Source organism: Papilio machaon, chromosome 2 (assembly GCF_912999745.1).
Source record: "Papilio machaon chromosome 2, ilPapMach1.1, whole genome shotgun sequence".
Taxonomy (NCBI): Eukaryota; Metazoa; Arthropoda; class Insecta; order Lepidoptera; family Papilionidae; genus Papilio; species Papilio machaon.
Window position 1 is genome coordinate 10,092,546 of NC_059987.1, and position 18,515 is coordinate 10,111,060.

General features: G+C 38.4%; 3 protein-coding genes across 6 annotated transcripts in view; all 3 read right to left on the reverse strand.

Moving 5' to 3' along the window:
- Positions 1-453: 453 nt before the first annotated feature.
- Positions 454-4,677, reverse strand: LOC106713379 (mutS protein homolog 5-like; the record flags this gene model as incomplete). The annotated part of the gene is made up of 16 exons (XM_014506184.2): positions 454-678; positions 860-1,072; positions 1,155-1,300; positions 1,373-1,593; positions 1,718-1,856; positions 1,935-1,980; positions 2,122-2,312; positions 2,425-2,521; positions 2,605-2,709; positions 2,786-2,848; positions 2,929-3,067; positions 3,144-3,314; positions 3,445-3,673; positions 4,207-4,414; positions 4,501-4,569; positions 4,651-4,677. Coding segments are annotated over 16 exons (2,289 nt in total), but the record flags the coding sequence as incomplete, so codon positions are not given.
- A 781-nt stretch (positions 4,678-5,458) lies between these two features.
- On the reverse strand, positions 5,459-7,274 carry LOC106713388 (caveolin-3). The gene is made up of 3 exons (XM_014506192.2): positions 6,952-7,274; positions 6,098-6,277; positions 5,459-5,679 (listed from the first exon to the last, which is right to left on the reverse strand). The coding sequence occupies exons 1-3, from the start codon at positions 7,030-7,032 to the stop codon at positions 5,491-5,493; spliced, it is 450 nt and encodes a 149-aa protein (XP_014361678.2). The 5' UTR covers positions 7,033-7,274; the 3' UTR covers positions 5,459-5,490.
- A 2,216-nt stretch (positions 7,275-9,490) lies between these two features.
- LOC106713390 overlaps positions 9,491-18,515 on the reverse strand; it is a 61,178-nt gene continuing 52,153 nt past the window's right edge. For 2 of the 4 annotated variants that reach the window (XM_045681706.1, XM_045681705.1), the window contains exons 15-20: positions 11,583-11,752; positions 11,347-11,458; positions 11,146-11,274; positions 10,924-11,062; positions 10,235-10,400; positions 9,491-9,768 (exon numbers count right to left, since the gene is read on the reverse strand). In XM_045681706.1, the coding sequence (XP_045537662.1) occupies positions 9,684-9,768; positions 10,235-10,400; positions 10,924-11,062; positions 11,146-11,274; positions 11,347-11,458; positions 11,583-11,752 (801 nt within the window). In that variant the 3' untranslated portion in view covers positions 9,491-9,683. Of the gene's footprint in view, positions 9,769-9,877; positions 9,933-10,234; positions 10,401-10,923; positions 11,063-11,145; positions 11,275-11,346; positions 11,459-11,582; positions 11,753-18,515 lie in introns of all 4 variants that reach the window. The other 2 variants (XM_045681708.1, XM_045681719.1) reach the window with 2 other exon arrangements.

Consider the following 18,515-nt stretch of genomic DNA (forward strand, 5'->3'; position numbering starts at 1 on the left):
GAATTGTTCTGAAACGAAAAAAAATTTTTTTTTTCATCTACCCTACTTTGTGTCGTTACTAGAATTTAGTATAATTCTGATATAATTAATCGAGCTGTGATTATGTCTTACGTAGCTTTTCAATAAGAAGTTATAAACCGATAAAGTTATCTGACCCGGTGAGCATAATCTATATATATAAAAGAAAGTCGTGTTAGTTACACTATTTATAACTCAAGAACGGCTGAATCGATTTGACTGAAAATTGGTGGGCAGGTAGCTTAGAACCAGGAAACGGACATACGATAATTTTTACCCCGTTTTCTACATTTTATTCCGCGCGGACGGAGTCGCGGGTAAAAGCTAGTTTTAACTAAATTAGCTCACTAGCGTCCCCCGAATATAAAAAAATGTCTCCAGATTCTTGTCTAGATAAGTTTGTTGGACCATAGTTGAAATTCTAAATGTCTTGAATCACAAATCTTTGTTCTTTTCTACATATTTAAGATAAATGTCCGGCACATGTATGTAGATATGTGCGGAGACCTTGGCGCAGACTGCGACAGTGTCAGCTCGCGGCAACAGACGCGCCAGGCCCGCGCCCGCCGCCACGTGGTGCGCCAGGCTGCTGGGCGCTCCGCCCTCCACCACACGGTACAGCGCCACCGGCTCCCCCCCACGCAACACGTGATCCATCCTCTGCACGAGACAACATACGCTGTTTATCACGACAACTGTTCGTACTAAATGCTCTACAATCTTACAGATATGTAGGTGAAGGTGCTTTTGAAATAGAAATCTGTTATCCCTGTTTTTCTACATCTAAAGAAAATATATAAATTAGAATTTGTACAAAAGGCACTGTTAACTGTTAACTGACAAGGAAGGTGACGAGCGGAGTGTCGAGTATGTATTGGTGTATGTCGAGGAAGTGTGTGGCGAGCAGCGCGTGCGGGCAGCGGAGCTCGCGCACCAGCAGCGCGTTGAGGCAGGCGGCGAGCAGCGCGCGCCCGTCCCCCTCCGCCGTGCCTTTACCGAACTCGTCTATTATCACCAGCGAGTTGCTCGTGCACTCTCGCAGCGTCAGCGCCATCTGAGGAACGGGTAAAAAGTTGTCACGTCCTCGGTCCCTCGAGCCGGACAATTGCAGCAGCGACACGATGTAACACGTTCACCTGCCGGAGGTCGATGAGAAAGGCGGACATGTGCGCGGCGACACATTCGGTGGACTTGATGCGGGAGAAGATGTGACTGACCAGCCCTACCTCGGCCGCGGCGGCCGGCACGAAGCTGCCGATGTGTGCCAAATACACTATCAGACCTACAAGTTACACAAATATGTCACCTCTGCTCACTATTAGCTCCTCGATTTTACGGCAATTGTTTTAAGTACCGGTTTGCTTCAAGTAGACGGACTTCCCGCTGGCGTTGGGGCCGGTGATGATCTTGACGAGCCCCACTTCGAGGCCGCTCTCGACGTCGTTGGGTACGAGCGCGTCGCACGAGGCCGCGTACAGCGGGTGCCGCCCCTGCTTGATTCTGATCACCTTCTCCGTCGTCAGCGTAGGACGGACGAAGTTCATCTCCTTGGCTACCTTCGCCATTGCTATCAGACTGGACGGGGGACAAGAAGGAACATCGCAAAACAACTTTTTAACTAAGATCAAAGTGAAGTGAATTCAAAGGCGGATCGTCGAAAAAGTAAAGCATGGAATACAATTGATAGTAGGAATGATACCAGTCGAGATGTGCGCACTTGTCGACGAGTGCGGCCAGGGTGTGGAGATGCTGCAGCACGAGCGCCGACAGCCGCATCATGATGCGCGTCTCGTGCGCCACGATCTCCGGGTACGTGTCGCCTATCATCAGGTCCAGCTCTACACAAAGTATCACTCGTTTACCTTCTCATTTGTCTCTTACCGTTCAATGAAACTTATATCTGGTGATCGTCTTACCTTCACAGCCCTTACTCTTGTAGTGTATGTAGTCGTTGTTTTGAAACTGAAATCATAAAATTAGCAAAAAATAGGGAAAAAAATGTGCCAGGTATACCAGTTCCAGGTCTTCCGATAACCAAGGAACGGCACGGCTGACGTGTTTCTATAATGGAGAAGATTCAAGAAGCGTGCGAGCATTGCCGACCATGAACTTCATGTTGGGCAGTTCCTTCTGCGAGGCGGTGAGATGCGGTCTCCAGGCGCGCACTCCCAGCAGGTAGCCGAGATGAGGCAGGTACAGCATGCTGCACTCGCTCACGCACTCCGGCAGCCGCGCCAGCTCCACCTTCGCCGTCTCCGACATCAGCCCGTGCAGGCTCGCCAGCGTCTGCTTCTCTTCACGTACAACAACAAACAACTTGTCAGGAGACGTATACTTCCAGTAGACCATTGGTAACATCCTACATTATGTGAATAGTGTAAGTGTAACTATGGCATGAGTACTCACTGAGGTCGAGGTCTGAGTCGACGCCCGCCTTCACCGTGAACTTGCCCTCCGTCTTGGACAGCTCGAAGTCTATGATCCTGTTCATGCTTAACGCCATCTGATGGACCATTATGTGTTTCCTAGATTTACACAGACTATGATGAGGTTTGTTGGTAGAGAAGTGTGTGATGTGGCAGTGACCTCGTACAGATGCTGTATGTCGGTGTTGGCGAGGTCCCGCAGCAGACCGCCGCTCTCCCCCGCGTCCTCGCACAGCTCGGAGATCAGCACCGCGTGGTATAAAGTCTGATCGATGGAGATTTTTTTTAAACAAGTTTTCACTCTCTGTTCTAATTAGTTAAGTACATATAAAGGTACTCACATTGTAAAGCGCCTTCCACTGGTAAGGTTTGGCTGACAACGCTTTAATTTTTGCAAGGATGCCCTGAACATTTTTGTAAATGAGGAATTTAGACATGAGCAACGATTATTTATTTTTGTAATTCACTGGAAAACAGTTCTTACGTTTACGTTCCTGATGTATCTGAGGGAGGAGCATATATTCCGCATGAGGCTGTCGTTCTCCGGCCGCGTGAAGAACTCTACGACGTCCAGCCTCTGCTGCAGCGTCGCCAGGTCGGAGCTGGGGTGACGCATCAGTACTCTGCAATATCGCACTCATCATTTAAACTAAGCTCTCAATCCTCAAGTGCAGATACGGTGATGTTCGCAGAGCTGACCTGAGCGCGGCGTGTCCGAGGCGGGAGGCGCACTTGCCGAGCAGTTGGTAGAGGCTGAGCCCCTCGCGTGCGGAGCCCCGGGCGCCGCGCCGCAGCCCCGCGGGGTGCGCCAGTGCACTGAACACTTGCAGCCCGCTGTACGTGTCCTCGTCTATGCACACTATGTCTGCACTAAAAACGCCTCTATCTTACTATTTATGTAATGTTTGTGTTATGTTCAGGTTATATACTGTATATTGACTCTTTCGCACTCGGTGTCAATTTTTCAGTAAGAGAGTCAATTTGTGTAGATTCCACTCACAGTGAGATTCTCTTCAAGCTGAGAAACTCTGGTTTGCCGTAAAGGTTGAGGCTGAGATTGGCCCAGTTGAGGTCGAGGTGGCGCAGCAGGGCGCCGAGCGCGTGCACGCTGAGCGCCTGGCCCAGATCCAGCGCAGTGCGCAGGAACACCTCGCGCTCCGCCCCCGAGCACTGCGCAGGCTCCTGCGCCAGCGACAGCGACAGCACGCGCCGCCGACACGCCTCGTAGTCTGACCACGAGGAGACGGGGAGACGGGAAAGCGGAGGAAGGGGAAATAAATTTGGTAGCGGCAACTCACTTTGGAATCGTAAAGCAAATAAAAACATAATTCCACAAAAACAAACAAAATGCCTAATGCTTTTCTTTTATGTAATACCACGACTCCACAGAACACACGCGTAAAGTGGAAGTAATCCGCGTTCCGTCTGAGAAGTGTCAGTGCCGAAGGTCTGATTCTCGCCCTTTTCTTACAAGAAAAGGATGGTAAGGAGGAGTGGATTTGATAGAAGAGGGGACTCCTATAAATGACAAATAAACTCTTTCCGTGCGTCCACTATTACGTCCATTAAAGGTACTTATATGCAACGCATTTGAAATTGCGGATGCCTATTGTTTCGCTATTTCGGCGAATTCAGGTGCTCGTTTTTTCGCATTCTCAGTCGTTTGATGCCTTGTGATATAAAAAAAGATCGATAATGCAAGTGGCCATGAACATGACAATGTCTGCCATTGAATTTAATAATCGTATTAAGAATTTAGTACTATATTCTTTGGAAGAGATGAACTGCAGCTTGCAGTGAGCGTCTTCATCGGCGCTGAAGTCTGCAAACACCAGAGACTTGGTGACGCTGACGCAACCGGCGGGCGCCTTGCCATCGAGCAGCACCAGCATCGGATGGACCTGCCGGAACAGGCTGCACAGGATCTGGTGCTCCGGCGGACGGTCTACGATCTCGTCCAGTACAAATAGCTGGCAACAACCCACACGACAATAATAAACTCCATCTTATTTAGCTCTCTATTTTTGAAACAATTTTCGAAATATTAATACCAGACCTCTCCTGTCTGTAGAGTGTAGTAGGCAGCGCCGAGTCTCCCGGAACGGCAGTAAATCACTAGCAGACGCTGAGATAAAAAAATTTTTTTTTTATTAAATCGTAATTAAGTCCATAGAACATGTGTTCAAATGCAAAGAAAAAACAATACCTCTTCAATTTCCGAATCATCAGTAGTTTCCTGATTGTTGCTTGTACTTGTATGTTGTTTAGGAAATTCATCCTTGTTTCTGTTGCAAAAGAAATAATAAAAATCGTTTTTATCCTTAAAAAAAGGAGGTGCTTTCGTGTTGTTTATGAGTAAAAACAAAAAAACCATACCTAGTACACGTCGTCAATACAAATGCATTTTCACTTGTACTGCTTTCTTTGTTCCGTGACACACTGTTTGTAGGAGGTCTTGCGGAATTCGAAGATGTTCCGTTTTCGTCTACATCCATCATTTGCATATTGAAATAAAATTTACACTCCTTGGTTAAATTAATTTAAATATTGGGCTTATTTGCAAAAAACAAAAGCAAATTGATGTTCCCGCCAAATTAATTTTCCTGATATTTCGTAAAAGGCAAAGGTTTTTCAAACTTTCAGTTTCACAAAATAAAATAAAAAGTGAAAGAAGTATTTATTTTATTTTCAATCTTTATTTATTAATTAAAATATGTTTATTTGTTTACATATTTTTTCATAAAATCTGCATTTTATAATATATTTACAATCAGAATCACATTGCTTAATATCAAAATTTAGTGCAGGTTTTGTTAGGTTAATGTGTAATAAAAAAAAATCATCTAATATATGCACAATGACTATAAATAGAAGACGTAGTAAAATAATATTGTTACTTTATCACATGACGACAAATTGCAGTTTTTTAAAACGAGATATTGGGTGAAAATTTTGAAAAATCTGTGTACGATTTCTTAAATTCGAAGTGTTTTTTTTAGTTTATAATCTGTGCCACTTATCAATGTATAAAATTTGTAATTCAAAATTAAATAACAAGTAAGTCTCTATCTTCGGTTGCGTCCTGTCTATAGTTGATGCGTATGTGGCGGCAGACATGTCCGAGCGCGTCCATGGCGGGCGCCACTGTCGCCGCCATGCACGCCTGGACCACGCTCCGAAGTGACGCTAAGTAGATTTTTATACACCTCAGACAAGGCGTGGAACACCAGATTTGCTGAAAGAGTAAGAATGATTTATTCATTTTGCATGTTTCTTTACAAACTAATTGTCGTGGTACATAAACTCGCTTAAGAATATTGATTTACAATTACGTGTAACTGTAGAAATAGTGTTCGTCGCTTTACACGAAAGAACTTTCGTGACATTTTAATAATGCCTACAACAATCTTATGCTAATACCTAAGTACTTAGACGACTGTGTGTTTATAAATATACGATAATTTACATGGTTAAAATATGGTTGTGGGTTGTTTTAATGCTCTTTGCATTTTGAAAAAGTCAAATTACAAAATATTTACTGATTTTCATTGACTCATTTAAGGTTTAAACTTCGTCGGATGCCTGTTCTTTGGGTGGGCTTTATACTTCGGGACACTTGAAGACAGAGCTTTTTCATTAGGCACAGTTGTTACCTCGAATGCGAGGCAGGCGAATCCGCAGCCGAGTAGCAGCGCGCAGGGTGGCGCGGCGAGCACGGCCAGCAGCGTGTAGCACGCGTCCCGAGCGCGCGCGAAACAAGCGCGACTTACGCGCCACGCACACTCTGGGCTTCGCGCGCCCTCCGGCTCTCCGATTATGTCGTCCCACACTATCTGAATATGTACCAACAAAGTATACAATACAGTAGTACAAACTTGTGGTAGGCGCCACACAGACAGAACCTATAAAATGCGATTATTCTGGAGAAATAATTTATTGTACGTTAAAGACATGGAATAGAAGTGTTTTTGTACTTAAACTATGTTTCTATCTAAATATCATGATTTTAGCTACATATGTAAATATTTCTTGAATAAAAAATAGTTTGAAAAGTATAAAAAGTAATTTTGTTCCAAAAAAACTAGTTCCGCCATTACGTCTGGGACACGCTGAAATAATTTGAGGTCCAATTAGAAGTCTTACAACACCTGAAATATGGTAATAGAATGAAGATTGAGAGATAAAATGTCAGATCGAATATTCAATAACCCAGGCGGCGGAGCGGCGACCAGTTCGTCACTCCGGTCACCCCTTCTACTTGTACGTTGTCACGCAACTTGTGCTCGCTCGCGTGATGTCCTCGCGACAAGCTTTCTTTGGATTATATTAAATGTTTTGATAAAATTGATATAATATTATCGAATATATTGCTAAATATTATTTTATTCGAGTTTTGATTATTTCTCTTATTAGTGAATAATTATTCAAATAGCAAGTGCGCCACATTGTTGCTGACTGGAAACTTGTAAAAAAGTTAATACTAAAATCTAAGAGGTGGTAATCTTACTTGCACATGTTGATTCAAGCTGTTAGGATCCCTGTCCTCCAGGGTCTCTCGCAGTCCAGTATCTCGCTTGTCGTCCCCCATGGTCCTGCGCGGTGGGGACACCACTATCCGAGGCGGAGGCGCTGCCCGCGGCGTTGGGGACCTTACGGTCACCGGCACCAACACCGCGGGAGCCGACGATGGTTCCGGCACCTCGGGGAGCAAATGACACCTGAAGGTATAGGCCGGGTAGTGCCGGGGTGGGTACCGAGGGGGACTGGAGTCAGGGGGGAATGCTTTTACCGCCAGTGTTGGATTATAAACACCACAATGATTTTTTGCTTCATGTGTTTAAAAGTTTTCGTGAAATAACATAGTTAAGAATATAATATTTAACTAACTATTATTATTACTACTATAACTAGTTATTATTTATGACGTTAAAGAAATAAGCTAACGTTTATTAACAGAATTATAAGACTTGGATTATAAGAAATAAATTTAAGTATAAAAGAAACACCATCGCTTCTGAAGCTCGCATGACCGAATAATTCCCTCCAAAAGCTTTTAGCCTTTTTTTTAATAAAACTCCTTTGCGCATGTCTAACCTATAGAATTTCTATGACCGCTTTCTGGCCTTCGTTTCATTGACGCTTTGCTTTACTGAACTGTAAGAACGATACAAGTAAAGCTGCGATGTAATCCAATATCGTGTTGTTGTAAATTTATTTATTTTTTATTATTTCACCACGTCCAGGCCGTTGCCCCAATGTTTCTTCTACGTCTTTTACAAGAAAGTTATTGCGTTTTCTTTAATGACGCTATTGTTAGCCGCGATTTGAACACGCCTTTGTTGGTTTTTTATTTCGGAAGGGGTGTGGATGTGTTTGTTTTCAGCGTTTATTAATGAACTAGCTATCGCCCGTGACTCCGTTCGCGCGGAAATTAAAAAAATAATTTAATTAGTAGCCTATGTGTTTGTTCTTCCAGACTATTTTCCACATCTATGTCAAATTTCGGCGAGATCCATGCAGCCGTTCTGGAGGTATTTTTTAACAAACATCCATCCATACATTCAAACATTCGCATTTATATTATTCGATTTTTAAATAAACAAGAGATATAAAAGGAATACATCTACAAAATTAGAACAAAATGATGTAAGAATAGTTTTGGGGTTCATAAATAATGAAATAACTAAAATTGTGTAAATAAGTATATTGTTTTATTTTACATATGTATTTATGTTATAAATCATTATATAATAATTTTCTCATATATATTTACAAATCTTATTTATTAAGTTAAAATAAAAATTGCTCATTATAGAAAATTTTATAACTTTGTGTGGTTTATGAAAAAAATATTCCAATTCAGTATTGAGCGATTATTTTATTATTTTAATATTATATAATATTGTGTATTGCACATTTAGTATTTAAATTAAATTAATATTTATACTTACAAAAAATATTTATTTACTTAATACCAAAATCTTTTCACGAGAGTAAAAACAAGATTCTTTATAATAATGGTATTTAAGAATATTTATTTAAGAATATATTATTTTCATTGCAATTTTATTTATGTTTTGGAAAATAATAATAAACTAATGGAATCATTTTGTATAAAGTGTGGATACTTTAAATGTTTCATAACTTAATAAACTGTTAAGTCGAATTCAATCAATATCATCGATTGTATGTAAATAATAAAGTAGACTCGTATGGTAACCATTATATTCGAACGGTCACCATTCTACTGACCCAGTTCAGCTCGTGTCGACATGTATTTTACTTTATGTAAATAACAACAGCTGAATATATGCTACCAAATGGTAATAATACAATTGATACAAAGATTTGCGTGACTATAATAGATTAAAACCAAACACATTAGGTTTCTGTACCCAAACACTTAAATAAAAACGATATTGTAATTTCTTTCATTCGAGAAAACTGAGAAAATTATATGTGTCTCCAAATGCTGAACCTTAGCTTAGTTAGGTTAGGTTAAATTTGTTGGTTTTTAATTGTACACTTGTAAATCAAATTTATACATTTACTTATAAAGGAAAATTTCATGGGTTTATAATATAATTACTCAACAGTTTTGAATACACTGTTTCCAAGGCATGGCGGGTATTTGCAGTCAATGAAAAACAAGCTACTTCGTATATTCAGCCTTCATAAAACTAGAACTCCTCAGTAAATAAATTCTGAATTTAAAATAATATAGCCAGTTGTAATAACGCCTTTTTATTTATTAAAGTAAAACTTAGAACACGAAAACTTAGCACCTTTTTTTACGTATAAGTTAGTATAGTTATAAACTATATTAAAGCTCCAGTGTTCGCTTACGAGTGGAAGACTATGTCTATTGCAATACATATATACTACAGATACATTTTATTTGCATAATTAAAAAAAAACTTAGTAAAATACAATCAATATTTATATACTGATAATAATAGAAAACTTATTAACAAAATATTTGTTTCTTAATTTAATTTAATATAAGTTTCCTTATAATAAAATGACCAGATAAAATCTGGTTAGATTTTTTAATCGTCTTACAATACTGTATTCAATTTAGTAATTTTACAGTACAAGATACAGTTGTTCAACAAAATAGATAATTTCTTCCAATTTAGACATTACAGTAGGGATAATTCACTTTTATGATATCAGTTAAATTTTGTATTTATTATATTGCAATGATTGTTCATAAGATGTTGCCTTGTCGGCGGTCGGTCAGCGAATGGCGATGGATGCGCGCGCCGGCCCCGAAGTTAGCTTGCTGGAGAGTGGGGATTCCTCTGTCTCCCCACCACTTTCCCTATAACATATATTTTTATACCATAAAATACTAATTGGAATGAAAATACGGACAACTCTTTACTGAATGTGATTTACTTTTATGTTATTAAATGTTGTAAAGCACTCACCTGTCACATGTGTTATGCAGTTAGTGGTTATAAAGGCACAACTCGGTATCACCACCTTGGGAACACACAAACTTGTTAGCTTAACTACAAACTACTACTACAAACTAGGTTTAGTGCAAGCGGTCTTCGTGCATTTATTGCCTAAATTAGGAAGCTTTTAAAGGAACAAATCAATACAATATCATAGAATATTCACATTTTATGTAAAAAACATATCTCATCTTGAGCAGAAGATCGTTTTGATGTCTTTAGAGGTTAAAGCTGCCCTTCCATCTACCATCAGTTAAAGGTATGCCCTAGTCCATGAGGAAAGATAACTCTTTAAGGGATAGTTAGTGAAGTTATATATTGGTGTACCTGACACGTAGCGCTCGCAGTGAGAGCTCAGAGCCGGAGGAGGAGGGCGAGGCGGGGGCGGGTACGAGGCGCGGGGGGCGGGGCGTGCGGGGGGAGCGGCCGCGGGCGAACTCCAGCCGGTAGTTGTCGGAGCGAGGGCTGCCGCTGAACGCCTCCGACTCTACAGCTAACAACATTAACACGTCTTACAATATCAATCTAGTAATCTAACAAAAGTTACATCTGATATGTAATTTGTGTAACTGAAACATACACGATTGTTTATCTTTTGGGTTCCAGTTAGGTAGAAATTAATTGCCTCTTTTTGCGCCATACCAATGTTATATTAGTTTTGAATAGTAAAATTAGAAATATAGGAAAAGTAAATATATATACATATACTACGTTATGTGTCTGGTATCGTGTGGGCGAGGCGCTAATGGACGTCCGCTCTACTTACATTTAATGTAGCCCTAACAACAACTGACCTACCGCACTGACACACCCAGCCGTATTGAGCCCCAGACCACACAGTCGGTTAGTAATTTGGGTTAATTTATGTAGCATTTAGTACTTTATACTTCTGTATTTCTATGTATGTAGACAAGAGATTAACAATGTATTATGTAACGTAGTCTATTTTACAAATATTTTCTTTTCCATATGGTGCTAGATCACTTAATGTCAGTAGAAAGAAGTAAGTAGTTCACCGTGGGCGTGTGTGATGGTGGCGCATGCGGGCGGATGCGCGTGCGCATGGGCGTGTGCCAACACGGGTGCGGCTGCCCAGTCGCGGTACACGCGCGCCGTTGGCCCCGTGCGCCACTCAGACAGCTCCACGCAACGGATCTAAAAATTCAACATTCATTTCTATGCTTTGAAGACGAATCGGAATAAGCATTATGAAATTTTTTGTAAGATTTTATGCGTACCGGTGTAGAGCTCTTGCTTCGGCTGCCGGTGTCGGAGGCGGGGTTGCTATGACGTGCGCGCGTCGACTCCCGCGTCCTCTCGCCCCCTGCGCCTTCGCCGCGACTACATCCCTCCGGCTCGTCCCTACCCTGCACATATATCTCGTTTAGCTTTATATTCAACTCTTACATCTTTACTTATTTATGTTTTATGAGTGGAACCTTATTGTGAGTGGGCGTGGGCAGACTGGTGGCGCCGCTGCTCACCAGGCGCAGCTGCTGTCGGATGCTAGCTTTCTCCCGTGCCCGTTTCCTCTGGAACTCCTCCTCCACTCTGCAGAGAAAAATTGATGACATATCGTCACAACCAGGACAAAGACAAAGAATGAAGGTCAAGATATTATGGTTTTTCTTCTACGTTGCCGAGTCTTTTATAATACTTTGTATAGTCTGGGTACCTCCTCATGGCCTCCAGCTCTGTCCTTCGCTGCTGCTCGCGCAGCTCTGCGTCTCGTGCCAGCCGCTCTGCCAGCCGCCGCCGCTCACGTCGCCGCACTGTCGACTGGAAGGCGAATCGCTTGCCGCCGCCGCCCCTGCTGCTCACGGCCGCACCGCCGCTTTGATTCCGCTGCACAAAAATTGTGTACGTCAGTCATCGTATTATAAAATGCCATGAAGTCTTAGAAGCTGAAAAAAAGTAAACTTATACAAATTTAAACTAAGGTGATTGAACTTAATGAACCTACAAACTAAGTCATTACTGACATATTAGTGATGCATTAGTCGGTAACCTGAATTCAGTAAAGCATTATGTGGTAGCAACGTAGGTCGTAACGTCTCTTTGTTACAAACCGCGTTAAATGTCGGATATAGAGCGTGTGAACGCGTTGATGCTCTGATAATGCGACTGCGCATGTAACGTACAGATACTAATGAAATTAAGTAATTAAGAAGTATTGCGTGAGGACGGGAGATTTTTGTAACAAGTTTCAAAAGCTTTATTTACTTTCAGACGTAATAAAAATTAATTAATCGTAACATTTCTTGTTGAAAGAATGCTATGACATAACCAAGATCATGTTGAACAATGAAAGATGTAGACGAAAGTGTTGCGAAAAATTAAACTTGTATTGTAATATATTATTAGGTAAACGATATTTTTCTCTCATTTATTATTTAAATAATAGAGCATTTTATGATACTTGTATGGTGTAGTGAGGATGCAATGTTCGTATTTGCAGATTGTGATCTGAAGCATCCTATTTGCGTAACAAAACCTCAGTTTTGCGCATGCGCATGGAGTATTACCTCATTTTTTTTAATTAATTACATGTTGAGCAACTCCTTTGATTAAGAACTATGATTATTATTATTTTTAGTCATGACTACTATTGGAAAAATTATTTAAATTTATATAATATAAGTAATTTTCTCAAACTTCATTCACGTTGCGACGTCAACGGGAATGTCAAAAATGTTAATGGCATAGTAACGTTATGTCAAAATAGTGTAAACATTGTCCCACAGATGGTATCACTGAGTCCCGAGCGGCACGTGCATCTAGATTGCGCACGCACAGCTAACAACTGTTTGGAGGACGCGTAAGTATGACGAGAATGATCCAAATACGAAAGAAGCCTAGTGGGGCCTAGCACAAATATTTGTGACAATCGCCTTCGTATCGTTATAGCCAATTATGTCTAAATTTTTTTGATATGCCTGAGAGACTCCTGTACAAATATTAATACTGTCGATAACGAAAAGATTTCCACGACGTGCCAGCTTCGTTTAGAATGGAAACAAGGAAAACTGTGGAAGAAAAACACAAGAAGTGTTTGTCTTTTGTTTGACAAATAAGTCACGAAATCTGATAATTCTCTAGTTATTTGGACGTGCGATCACCGACACATTACGAGGCACGCCTTCAATTACTCAGAATTGATTTGCAAACAATGCATGCTCATTAATTAAATTTTATCTATAAAAGCGCAAGTTATTGTTTGTGTGTTCTAATGACATCGTACACATCGCTCCTACGTGTAAATAATTAAATGTTATTTATTGTATTTACTTAAAATAATTATATAATTTCAGGAATTAATGTTAGCTTTAAATTTACATTACTATTGTATAAAACTTGCCGTTTAATAAAGAAAACCTCTTCGATAGAATGTGAAATTGCAAGGTTGTTAATACGTTATTTAATCTGGAACGCAGAGCAAATTTTGCAACTTGTCAAATACACTAATGCGTGTAAGATGGCCGCCATTGAGGCGCCATAATAACCAACAAACTTAGATCTCTATATAGCATTGTATATAAGCAAAACATTCATTCTAAAGAGGAGCTAAGTGTCAGCTAATAATGGTTTCTTTGTAGAAGACACTTTTGTCTTAGCCGGTTTAGTAATGGTGTTTACACAATATTAGTTCACTACACACACCTTCCTTTGCTTTCGGTTTCACAAGCGACACTAAATCGTTAATTTAAATGATAATTATAGTTAGCACAAAAGTTAATTCACATTATTTTTGTTCCATCCAATAACAAAAAAATGCTTAGAATAAATGTTGCTGCGATTGTATTGTTGCTTTTTGTGTTTTGATTACAAATAACACACAAAAGGAGTCAACTAGCACATCCTTTATAGTATCAACAATAAGCTACGTCAATTCAATGGATAACTAAATCAGGATAACACAGTGAGGGTACTGCGTATTTTTCTGTGCTGTACTTATGTTTTCTATTACACTAGTGCCTCGCATTAGCTGCGTCCGAGTGGAAATTCAATTTGCTTCATCAACATGATTTCCTTCCCTGAAGTTTTGCCCTCTATCTATATGGTTAGGTGACGTAGATTCTATACTGTTTTCTATATACAGTCGTCCTAGTTACGTGATGGATTGTGACAATTACAAGTGCAGTCATGTCATGTCTAGGATGACGGTCATGTCTCATGAGATTCAAGTGTACTCGTATACATACTCAATCACAATTCTTACAAACGTGTAAGGTGCGTTTTCATATTGTAAGTTGGCAAACGAAAAAGCGGTCGCCTAAATTCCTTGAGTGTTGATGTGTTGCCTACCTAATCGACGGAGGACGAGACGTACAGAAATAATACATTTCCCCTTCCGATATGTAACTTCCTCCATCAAATCCAGAGAAATAACGCACACTCATAATACGAAACGTGGAATCCGAACCACACTTGTTTTCTGTGTGATCGTGGCATTGCACGGGTCTAGCTGACCTATTCGTGCAACAGCTGTTGTTGCTGGCGTCCACTACTGTGAAATACCTCCTTATTCAAATGCTTTGAATGTATGAATAAAGAAATGAAGGCAAGGAAAATGTATCCCCTTATAATTTTTGTACGTAACCAACGATTTGATATATTGTATAGGTACATAGGTACGGCTGAGAGAAGACTTTTGAAGCTTTTTAGCCGACTTCAAAAAGAAGGAGGTTATTAATTCGACTGTATTTTTTTTTTCTATGTGTGTTACCGCGAAACTCCACCCCTGGTGGTCCGATTTTGATAAAAATTATTTTAATGGAATGGAATGCTTGAATATAGGTCCCATTTTTTTAATAACTAGAAGATTAGTAGATTTTTAATTATCTGCTTTAGTTATTTGTTTAAAACAAAGAATATTACGTGTAGTGAGATCGTAGTTACTCATTGTGCGATGTGCGAGGCACGTAATTACGAAACAACGAACTGCGCTTGTTTGAACGACCCGAATCTAACACCTGTGTAAAGTGTGCATTCGGTATCACTTATAAATGTTACTACAATTTTTTTTTTAAATATAATATCACAAATATCAAAAAATTGATTCATGAACTTGAACCTTGGAAGACGTGAACATCGGAATAAAAGATATTGATATGAGAAATGTAAAATTATTAATTATTTAAGTAGACAATGTGTAATATTTAATTACATATCTAAATGTGAATCTCTTGAAAGGTCTTATATGATCATGTTAACAGCATTTCGTATAAATTGTATGTAATTTTGAAATTATACAATGTCTCATATTACATTGCATAATTACAAAATTACATTATCCTCATACAATTTACAAATAATTTTATAAAGCTAACGAATTCATAAAATGTCGGTCAAAGCGGCAATTTATAATGTCTTCACTGAGCCGCCATTTGCCATCAGATATGAATTAGTTTTTTGTTTATGTGCGTTTTGAAATTGACATAAGACAGAACAAACCTGTGTACTATCCTAATTGAAGTTATTAGGTTGTTGTAGTTAATATATTTCCCCGTTACAAACACTAGACTAGTCTTTAACTAGAATTCTAATCGCCACTTATATCTATTTAAAGTATAAGAAGGCGATAGTATACTTAGATACAAGTAAAAAAATAACACGTAAATTAAAGAAATTTCTTAATTTGTAAAATTGTTATGAAAACATTTTAAGAGATCAGTATTCATTCGACGTAACATGTAATATTATATATTGTAAAATCCCTTTTATGAATATTAAAAAGCGCATTTCCATAACTTATGTTAGGATTTGTCAAGGCTCGAACGTAATCCGTTGCGTTTGGTAGAGTTTTTAAAAGCTTTACACGTATTATTTCGTCACTTGAAAACGGTAGGTCATATTTAGGTTATTAAGTTAGAAATATGAGATGTCGGTACAACTTAGACATTTAAGCTGATTACAGTAACAACGGTATGCGAAGAAAGTTTCTGATATATTCCTACTGTTTGTTGAATATTAAAACTACGGTACGACTTGGGATAATCCAATAAGGAATTTTGAATATACATACCTATAATATGCACTGGAGACTTTATAATGTCGCAGTAAAATAACTCTAATAACTCTTATGGAGACCTTCGTGACCCTATGGAGAGGTCTAAACTTTCTCATTTATTAGTATGATTATCTTACTAATATTATAAAAGCGAATGTTTAGATGGATGGATGGATGTTTGTTTAAAGGTATCTCCGGAACGGTTCAATGGATCTTGATGAAATTTGGCACAGATGTAGAACATTGTCTGGAAGAACAGGTTACTTATTGCATTTTGTTTTAATCCGCGCGGACGGAGTCGCGGGCGTCAACTAGTATGTATATATTTTACAAATTCATTGATAAAAATCTGCTATTGTAATTGAATTAAAACTATTATTAATAATTGTTTATTATAGTACTAGTCACTAATGGAACCATAAGTTGTCTTGATGTGTTTTTTAACATTTTGTAAAAGGCTGTTTAATTATTAATTACATGAGGTATTCGATAATTTACCAGTCCCCGTATGATCGATGTATTTCTGAGTTATATCAATGTTTTTACGTATATAATAAGACATGACATCAGTGGTCAAAACTTTAAGCGAAGGTCAAAGCTCCGATATTGACGATATATATGAAAAAATAAAAAAAAACAACAAATAAAGTTATCGAAATTTAAAAGGATCCTCGCTTTATCAAATATTCAATGCATAATGAGGTTTTAAATGAAACAAAATTATAAAAAACTATAGTAAGATTAATGATGGTGTTCACAGTGAGAATTTTTTACAGTTTTAACGTTTTTACATTTGATATCTTCGGAGGATAATATAATGTAGCATGAGTGAAAAATGTACAGTATGTTTAATTTTATAAAATTACAAGCTGTCACCCGCGACTTCGTTAACGCAGATTTAAAAAAAATAATAATAAAATAGTCTATAATATGCCCGCGTGCATCAGCTACCTTCCAGTCCAAGTCCCGTCAAAATCAATCCAGCATTTTTCGTTATCGTACGTACGAAATATATTTTTTTCCCATATTACATACAGACACTCCAATTACATCAAGATGTATAGATGTCGTTAGAAGTAAATATAAAGGTAACCTATGTTATAATTATAAAGTGAACTTTGTAGAGTTTAAAACGAATCCTTACTACATGTCAAATAATACAGACAAAATGTTTATTTGCTTAAAATATATATTGATGTTAAAAAATCGAATCTAATCGATTAAAAGAGCCGTTACAATCAATATTTAGTTAGACTAACTTAGAAATCAAATGCAAAAGGTACATCTGATGTGCAAATTCAGGGAAAAATAATAAATTCATTTAAATGTTTAATAATCTCTGTCAATGATGATGTTTTAAAGGAATAAAGCAAGGTTTTTATAACTCTAACGCAAAGTGGGACTTGTTTAATATTCATACAACATAAATTGCTGTTGTATTGATATTAGGGATGCAGATAAAAACAATTTAACGCATTTTATATCTTAAAATATACCTGATACCTTAATATTTTTTGTGCTAAAATTAAGTACAAAAATCAGGTCTGATATATGATGGTTATAAGTTGTCTCAGGATAAAAATAATTGCATATATACTTGTACTATTTGTTGCCACAATAAAAAACCGGTTACGTGTTGACACTAATAACAAAACAAACTGACAAACAGTACGTAATACAGTAGTACGTAGTAGCGTGCGATGATGTCACAAGGACGACCTTAACACAATACTCCTGTAATAATGGACCACGCATTAATAACACTGTTATAGTTGCATGTCCATTATTGGTATATTTATTGGCTTTGAGTTAGATCGTGTCTTTGTATTTGATTAGACTGACGTATGTCATACGAAGTAATTATAATATACTAGCTTTTACCCGCGACTCCGTCCGCGCGGAATAAAAAAATAGAAAACGGGGTAAAAATTATCCTATGTGTATTGTTTTCAGTCAAATAGATTCAGCCGTTCTTGAGTTATAAATAGTGTAACTAACACGACTTTCTTTTATATACACAGATAGATATGTAAATACTTGATTTATTTTGCTTCTATATTATTATAGATATTGTTGACAATTATTTGAATGACAAAGTTAGGGAACAGACTTAAATACACTATACCTTGTTTGGGATTAGTGGCATACTAAAGAAAGGAGTCAAAGTACAAAGGTCCACGGTATTCCCGGCGGGGGTGTATTGCAGTCTAGTATAAAGAGGAAAGTTTTTATTGTTTTTTTTACATTGAATAGGCTCCGAAACTACTGAACTGATTTGAAAAATTCTTTTACTGTTGGGAAGCTACACTATTGCCTGGTGACATATGCTGTATATTTTTTTTTTATATCCGATGGGAATCTTTAACGAAATCAGTAAAATTTGGAAAGATTTCTACGAGAAAAAAGTTAAGAAATCTGTTATAGAGTGCCTAGGATTTCTCTTTAAAAGGTACGTTGTCCGTAATTAATGCAGAAATGTTAGTGGTAGTCATACGGAAGCACTTTTACTTGCGCTGCGCATCTCATTGTGCGCACCGGCGCATGCGCATTTAGCAACTTTCCCGCTAAATCTAACCGTCACTGCATTTATTGTACTGT

Coding starts and splice junctions, on each gene's coding strand:
- LOC106713388 (XM_014506192.2), bottom strand. CDS start 7,032: ATGGGGGACGACAAGCGAGATACTGGACTGCGAGAGACCCTGGAGGAC. Junction 6,278..6,951: donor GCTTGAATCAACATGTGCAA/GTAAGATTACCA, acceptor GTACATATTCAG/ATAGTGTGGGACGACATAAT. Junction 5,680..6,097: donor TCGCCTGCCTCGCATTCGAG/GTAACAACTGTG, acceptor TTACTCTTTCAG/CAAATCTGGTGTTCCACGCC.